Genomic DNA, 8,517 nt, shown 5'->3' on the forward strand with positions numbered 1-8,517 from the left:
CTCCGTATCGATTTTAACATGAGTAACAGGATGTTCAGAATCAGAAGAACCCAAACGTGTTGCAATGGTTTGCGGCTGTCAGCTGACAATCCAACGAACTATTCAGAATTGCAGAGTGGCTGTAATCCTTTCAAACTGGGAGCAGTATCAAACTGAACCAATGAAAGGCACAAACCTTACAAATTTAACATCTACCAGCGAACATTTTGTGCATTGCTTAACTTGTTCGACCTGAACATCTGGTCAAGGATGCCTCATTTAAGAATGAAGACTCGGACCAAACTCAATTGCTGACAATTTAACTCCTGAATGCAGTGACATGCCCACCACAATGGCGCAGAATTTTCCCCACCAAAACCAGATGGAACAGCACCGGTCAGACACAAAGTGCAGACACAACAGAATCACAGTATTTGCACAGAAACAATTCCGAATTCGAACTTCAGATACGAACAAACTTTGTTTCACGATTTCCAAGTTACAGCTCGATCTACTAACGAACACAGCGAACTAAACAAGGCGGATCTCATTCCATCTAAACTTTCTTGACCGCAGGAATGAGTGAGAACATCGGGATCCTCTTAGCCGCCGAAGCCGTAGAGGGTGCGTCCCTGGCGCTTGAGCGCGTAGACGACGTCCATGGCGGTGACGGTCTTGCGGCGCGCGTGCTCGGTGTAGGTGACGGCGTCGCGGATGACGTTCTCGAGGAAGATCTTGAGGACGCCGCGGGTCTCCTCGTAGATGAGCCCGGAGATGCGCTTCACGCCACCACGGCGAGCGAGGCGGCGGATGGCCGGCTTGGTGATGCCCTGGATGTTGTCGCGCAGCACCTTCCGGTGGCGCTTGGCGCCGCCCTTGCCCAGCCCCTTGCCTCCCTTGCCGCGCCCCGACATGGCTGACGATCTGGATTTGATTCGAGCTTCGAGCGGCGAGCGACTGGTGTAGCGGTGGTGGTGATGATTTGGGGACAGGGGAGGACGGGTTTAAAAGGGTGCGAGAGGTGGGAGGAGGGCGTCCCTGCCGTTCGATGCGGACTGGATGGATGGATGAGATGGCGATCCGGGCAGGGACGCCGCGGATCGGTGACGTGGCGGGGACTCCGCGCGGTAGATTGGCGGGATGGGTCTCAAATTTTGTTGCGATTTGGCGCGAGCTCGAAGGGTTTTCGCGAACTCGACTTTACGGCAGGGGTGGTTTCTTTGGACAGAGATCCCGTGCCTTGCTGAAGGCGAGGTACAGCGTGCCTCGACCCCTAAGATCCGCCGTCCAACCGCATCGCACGGCCAGCAGCGATACAAGACGTGGGGTCAACAGGCATCGGGTTGGGTCAGAACACGATCGCGAGGAATGCATCAAGGTCCGGCCAGAACGCGAGCACTGTGCATTTTAGCTGTGCATTCATCCGACGTGTATATACTTTTTCATCGAATTTTGTTATGTTTTATAATTTTAATTTTTTTGGGTATAGATACTACTACTGACAGCCGTCCGACCTCTATTTTAGCTTTACCCGTCGACTCCCCATAGGGACCCGAAAATGGATGCGCCGAAGCCCAGATAGGCGAGCCGAGTGGAGATGCTCTAAGATCCGTCAGTGCTTCCGGCGTCGGCGATTCTGACCCGAAAACGGGTGTGCCAAAGTCAATATATGCGCCTTGAATGCGTCTCTGCAAACGCTACGCAGACGCGCAAAGTTTCCGCAAGCGTCTGGTGGACGTTTCGTCGGGCCCGCCTGGCAGCGATCCATGCTCGATGCGTCTTCTCAGACGCGCCAGTACTAACGCCGAGACGTCGCTTCGGCAGTCTGCGGCCGCGTAATGACGATGCCTCGCGTGGCGCTAGGTCGTCGCCTACCTCTGCACACGAAGTAATGTCGATGCCACGCGTGCTGCACTAGGGTTTCCGCGCGCACGAAAAGGCCATGGGCGCGTGCTCGCGCCCAAGTTTCCCGCCAAGGCCGCCGGCTATAAAAGACGGCGCCGGCCTCGCAGACCTCATCACACCCGCTCCACCGTCCTCTCCCCCTCTACCTTCTTCAGCGCCCTCTCCACCTCCATCGCCATGCCACGCACCCTGCAGACCACGTGGGTCAAGCTCTCCCTCGCCGCCTGGGCCAGGTTCCCGCGGACGGAGGAGGAGGAGGAGGAGGGGGCGAACGCTCGTTGGGTCGCCGACAACAAGGCGATCCGTGTCGCGGCCCAGGGGGTAGCAAAGAAGGAAGAGGACGCGAAGCTGGTGGAGGCGGCCGCGGACGGCTGGCACGAGGCCCCGGACGGCTGGTACGAGGCCGCGGAGAAGGAGCCGGAGCCCGCCGCGGAGGAGTAGCCCGTCGACGTGGAGGACTACTTCGATGACCTCGCGCTGGCGAACATCAACGTCGCCATCGAGGAGCGTCTCGCCGACCTCACGCGTGTGACGAAGGAGCACGAGGCCACCTGCCGGGCCGGCCGCCGCTGTTTAGGCGACCTCCTCGGCCAAAAGAACCAGCTCCTCGCTATGCGAGCAGCCCGCCACCTCATCCAGCTGCCCTCGCCCGGGAGGCGCGCCCGGGAGGCTGCTGCGTCGGTGGAGCGCGGCCGCCAAGAGCGCATGCGCCGCCGGGAGGAGAACCACGAGGCCAGGCCGCCGGCCGCGTCCGCCTGGAGGCACGGACCGCTGTGGAACGCGCCGCCGCGCAGGAGCTCGAGTTGTGCGGGAGGCGGAGCGCGAGCGTGCCCAAGCTGCGAGGACGAAGAGGATGAGGGCGGCCGCGGAGGAACGCCGCAAAAGGCCCGCCGCCGAGCCACCCAGCTGGTAAGCTGGAGTGGAATCCTCACGCTTACAGGCTGCCGCGTCGAGTGAAATCCACGACCCAGATTTGGACAAGGGGCGGACGCGAGCGGCCAGCGATCGGCGTCCGCAGCCATGCAAACGCGGCCCAGATTTGGGCCGGCTTTGGGTCGTTCCGGACGTCGCGGCCGTCCTGGGATGGGTCCGCACTAGACCGACTTGTTGTCCGATTTGACCCATCCAGACGCGTGCGCGGGATGGATCGTCGCGTTAGAGACGCCCTTACGCCCGTTCAGAGTGTCCGCTTCCTCTCCTCATAGGCGTCCCCTTCCCATGATGGCAGCGCCGTCGGCGGGAGCGACGACGAACTCCCGCGTATTTTTTCCCCTGCACGGGATGTGCCCCCGAGCTCGTTTCAGAACCGTGTGTGAGCCAAGTCAGTTTCGGTCTTGTATCGCTGCTGGCCGTGCGATGTGGTTGGACGGCGGATGTTGGGGGTCGAGGCACGCTGTGCCTCGCCTTCATCAAGGCACGGGATCTCTGTCCGGTTTCTTTTGGCCTTCTGGGCACCGGTTTGGATGGTTCCACCACACGTGATATTTATCCAACTTGCTGTCATTTGTAAGCAATTACTCACATAGTCCTGCGCTGCTCAAGTACTACACCAAAGGAGTGACGGGTAGCACGATCCATCAGACACTTCAGAGAATGAGATACTCAGTGCTAGCACGACGGGTTGGGCAGCCTTGAGGATTATCGTCAAAGACTAGCTTAATAGCTGAATACACATTCAAATTACACTCCAGTTTAACAGCGGGAAAAAGGAGGTTATAATATACTCTCTCCATCCCAAGATGTAAGGCATCTAACGATTACTCCAAAGTTTTTTTTTCCCTGCAAAAAAAGGATTACTCGAAAGTCAACGTTTTCTAAATTTGACCAAGTTTGTAAACAATTACAGTATTGAATCAATATCAATATATTCACCATAAAGTATATTATCTTATCGTGTCCATTCAATATTGTAGATGTAGATATATTTTTTCTGAATATTTGGTCAAAAGTAGTAAGAATTGACTTTTAAGTAATCATTAAGAGTCTTACATTTTGGAAGGGAGGGAGTACTTTTAATGTTCAGGAAAGGAAAATGAGGTCATATTGGATGGCAAATGCATACACAACTCCAGGTTGTTGCTTGTAGAATCATGACAGTCAGTTGATACATTTACTGAATTTTGGTAAACGCCACTCCAAGTAGGCAATATGCAAGATGAAGGATGATGTCTACAGTCATGCAATAAGGCACTGTGAACAGGTGTGCCAGATAAATCTCATGGTTCATAATAGCACAAGACATCATGTAACACCATATTCCAAAATTTCAATCACAGCAACATACAGTCTCATTATAAATACATGCATAGTACCATATTTCATGATAACACTTGAGAAAAATGTAAGTATATTGTGCCATCGATGTCCACATCATACTAACATAGTCAGAATACTTTCTGAGGGGGTGAAACATGTTCAGATTCAGAGGTACACATCCAGGTTATGGAATGGTTAGGGGATTTCAACCAAATTCTGAACATATATCAAGACTAGGACTGGCTGATTTTAATTCTCCCTCTGATCGAGAAATATTTTTGTTTTAGGATTTGGCTAGCCAAACTTTTTTAGATTCGACTACCATTATGAATTTGTTGAGTAATGTTCATAACATAATAACTGATATTACTTGATCCAGTATGAAATATACTACCATAATGAATAACTATTTTTATTTCAAGTAATTGATGATCAAAGTTTGCCTTCACCACTATGTGAATATTCAAAACAATTTACGTGAGCGATCAAAATTCATGGCTCAAGTTTGTTGTGGTAATTTTGATTTCTTTTGCTTTGAGTCGAATTGCCAAGTTATTTTAAACTTGAGCAAGGAGCTGATGGAATGAGGAAAAAATTGTACTGATCTCACTATCAGAATCAGATATCTATCAGATAATATATACAGAAGTAGAAATATATACCTCCATGCAGACAGGCTATTTGTGTGGGCGCTTTAGTTTTATGATTAATATTGAGTATACTCATTAATATTTCTATCTGTAGTCAATGAAGGTAGCCATCCTTGATTTCAATCTAATCTTCCACTGGATCATCACTTGAATGGTTGCATGCAACCTCCTACAGTTTTATCCTTGGGAGTTCAGAGCTTTGAGTTTATTTCCCTTCTGAAACAGTGTCACTCTTCAGAGGTAAATGAAGGGATGCGTTGTTTCTTCTTCTGGAATGGTTGTTAACATGTCGGAGGACTTCACACGAGCACAAATGCGCCATTGAGTGCAAGATGAGGATGGAAGTCCAAAACAACAATGCTTCTATGCTGATCTTGCAGGAAGATATGATTGCCATGTTTACAAAGGCAGCCCATTTTGTGACGTTCCCGCAGCTTCAGATCAAGGCGGGGATTTGGCCATTTGTTTGTGCTTCAGATCATCTAGATTGTGTTTTGGTGAAAATAGCTTTACTGAGTACTAATTGATATTTCTATCTGCAGTTGATGAAAATAGCTTTTGTTGATGTGAACCTTCCACTCAGTGGCGGACCTAGAAATTTATCGAAGCATGGGCGAGCTGCAAGCGTAAAAAAAAGTCACAGACGCTCAACGCATATAACTATCACAAAATACACAAAATGTACATTATTTATGTAAAAAAGATGGATTGGACGCTTTTTTGTGAAGGTTGCTGAGGGAAACTTTAAAGGGCACAGGTCGCTGATTGCTTTTAGGAGGCAGAGAGGCTTTTTTGTTTTTCTGAAGGAGCCAGAGGGGCTGATCAACCCATTTGGTCATGGAACTCCTACTTGTTGGGTGCATCCGGCCGATTACAGGCCCAGAAAAGCCTAGCGTGGGGCAGACTGAAGCCCAGTAAAGGACAGACGTTGGGCATGACCCAAATATTGTGGCAGGAAGCCCGGGCATTGACCTTTAACCATCGTTAATTCCTGTGAAATTAGGCTGCTAATTCGTCAAGATTAGGAGGTGCGCTGGCGTGAAGCCCGGGCAATGGCCCGGGCTGGAGGGATGGTGGGTCCGCCCATGCTTCCACTGGGTCATCACTTAATGGTTCCATGCACCTCCTGGCTCTTGTAGTGTCATCATTCGGAGTTCGGAGTTCAGAGTTTTTCAGTTTTTTTCCATCACAGCTGAAACCATGTTGTTTCATCATGAATGGCCTTGAAGTACCACCGATGGAGGCACAAGAAATTTATGGAATATGTTGAATGCCATTGAAATGGTTTGGGGATTTCAACCAAAATCTGAACATGTATCAAGATAAACAAGGTCAGATTGAATATATAGACGCATTTGCTTCCAGATTCATAGATTTGTTAAATACTGCTAGTAAATGCAAGCACACAATCTGCAAGATGGTCTCTAGAGCAACGCACTAAGGAAGCTTCTCGGTACCATCAGATACAAAATCATTCAAAACAATGTAGCAGACAAAAGCCTTCAGAACGGCTGTTCAGGACAACAGTTATGTGAGGCTGCACTATGTACTACTACAACGCTGTAGCAGGGTTCAACTAGCAACAAACCCTACGGCAAACTGAAAGATGAAGGATGGTATCTACGGCAATGCAACAAGCAACCAAAGAAGTTGCTCAGAAGCGTCAGTAAATACAGGTGTGGCAGATAAATCTCATGGTTCGGAACAGGACAATACATCATGAGACGCCGTACGCTAAAATTTCACTCACAGCAACATACAGTCTCATGATAAATACATGTACGGTAGCATATTTCAAGAATAAAGAAAACTTGAGAAAAATGTAAGTATATTGTGCCATTGATGAACAGAGAGGATTAACCAGATAATATTACCTAGCTAGAATACTTTCTGGAGGGGGTGAAACATGTTCAGATTCAGAGGTACACATACAGTTCTGGGGATGTCCAAAATCCGAACATATTCAAGATAAACAGGGTCAGACTAAATATATAGAACTGCAAGTATTTTCTTCCAGATTCATAGATTTGCTAAATACTAGTAGATGCAAGTACACAATCTGCAAGAAGGTCTCTACAGCAACGCACTGGACAAGCAAGGAAACAAAACTTCTTGGTACAATCAGTGACAAAGGCAATGAGAAGGGCTGTCGCAGATAAAAATGTCATGGTTCGGAAACAGCAGTTCTGTGAGGCTGCACTATGTACTAATACAACGCTGAAGCAGGGTTCAGAAATAAGAAACTCCTACCAAAGGCAGATTTAGATCATATAAGAAACTTATCCAAAATTTCAGTTACTCGAGTAATTTCTGAACCTGAAAAAATTATCAGGGTGATCTAATCCAACATCCAGTGAAATTAAATGCAGAAACAATCAAAGGTGCAAATCACAAATATCTTTATAGCCAACTTTTCTTCATTTCTGATGATAACAAGAGGGTAACATCAGACACAACCAGAACATAAGAGAGGCACCATCATGAGAACAGACGAGAAATCCTCCTGCTACAACTACTAGATTCCAGCACACACTCGGAGTAATAAGAAGCTAACATCCCTACACCTCCAGATCGATCAGGCGCTACAGGAGCACTCTACGCCCTCTCCCCCCGGATGCGTCGTGCGAGTTGGATGTCCTTGGGCATGATGGTGACGCGCTTGGCGTGGATGGCGCAGAGGTTGGTGTCCTCGAAGAGGCCGACGAGGTAGGCCTCGGCGGCCTCCTGGAGCGCGGAGACGGCGGAGCTCTGGAAGCGGAGGTCGGTCTTGAAGTCCTGCGCGATCTCCCGCACGAGGCGCTGGAAGGGGAGCTTGCGGATGAGCAGCTCCGTGCTCTTCTGGTACTTGCGGATCTCGCGGAGCGCGACGGTGCCCGGCCTGAAACGGTGGGGCTTCTTGACGCCGCCGGTGGCCGGGGCGGACTTGCGCGCCGCCTTGGTCGCCAGCTGCTTCCGCGGCGCCTTGCCGCCGGTGGACTTCCTGGCCGTCTGCTTCGTGCGGGCCATCGGGGTTGGGGGAGAAGGGGCGCTTGGAGGATCTCGCTGGGAAATTGGGAATGGAGGGGGTTGGATTGGAGTGAGGAGAACGGCGGGGAAAGGGGGAGGTTTTAATGGCGGCCGGCGGGCGCGAGATTGCGAAAATTTTGCGTGCTGGTGGCGGGCGAATTTGGGTTTTGGAGTGAGGGTGGTCTGGAGCGTTGGATTTGGGGGTGGTGGACGGTAAGGATATGGTTTAGGGCGAGTCACGCGGATCGTGGTGGGGTGATCCGAGGCGTGATGTTTCCTGTAGGATGTAGTCGGATCGGAATCTTTGGCCTCCATGGCTCTGCGGTGGGAATGGCTGTGCTGCTTTTGAGCTTAGAAAAAAAAAATCTGCGAATATGACATGGTATTGACAGAATCAACACAAATCACCTCAAAAGAAGAAAGAGATTCTTAACAAGCCCTTCGTCTTATAGACGGCATGCCGCCGCTGTCGCATTTTCCCGAGCCGGCCTAACGTTGTTGGTTGCGGATGGAAAGTCGTCGAACGGGTTCAGAAGACCTAATGGTCCCGAAGATGAAGAAGGATGAAATATTGTCATGGGTATACCCTTTTGGGTACCATTATTGTTAGAGCATCTCTAACAGAGTCCATATATGTCCGAACCGAAAAAACGTAGTTCAGACCCGAAAAACGAATTGAGAGCGCATTTGGGCACGGCGCAGAACAGAAACTGTAAACCCA

At 50.0% G+C, this 8,517-nt stretch overlaps 1 protein-coding gene across 2 annotated transcripts; it reads right to left on the reverse strand.

Annotated features, from left to right (window-relative positions):
- Positions 1–581: 581 nt before the first annotated feature.
- On the reverse strand, positions 582–7,796 carry LOC124648877 (histone H4-like). Of its 2 annotated transcripts, none has more exons than XM_047188566.1 (2): positions 7,448–7,796; positions 582–895 (listed from the first exon to the last, which is right to left on the reverse strand). In XM_047188566.1, exons 1-2 carry the CDS (start codon positions 7,794–7,796, stop codon positions 582–584), a joined length of 663 nt encoding a protein of 220 aa, XP_047044522.1. The 2 variants fall into 2 exon arrangements, with proteins under 2 accessions (XP_047044522.1, XP_047044523.1); XM_047188567.1 differs by lacking the exon at positions 7,448–7,796 and having other exon boundaries at positions 582–797; positions 849–893.
- Between the last annotated feature and the right edge of the window lie 721 nt (positions 7,797–8,517).

This window comes from Lolium rigidum, chromosome 4 (genome assembly GCF_022539505.1).
Source record: "Lolium rigidum isolate FL_2022 chromosome 4, APGP_CSIRO_Lrig_0.1, whole genome shotgun sequence".
Taxonomy (NCBI): domain Eukaryota; kingdom Viridiplantae; phylum Streptophyta; class Magnoliopsida; order Poales; family Poaceae; genus Lolium; species Lolium rigidum.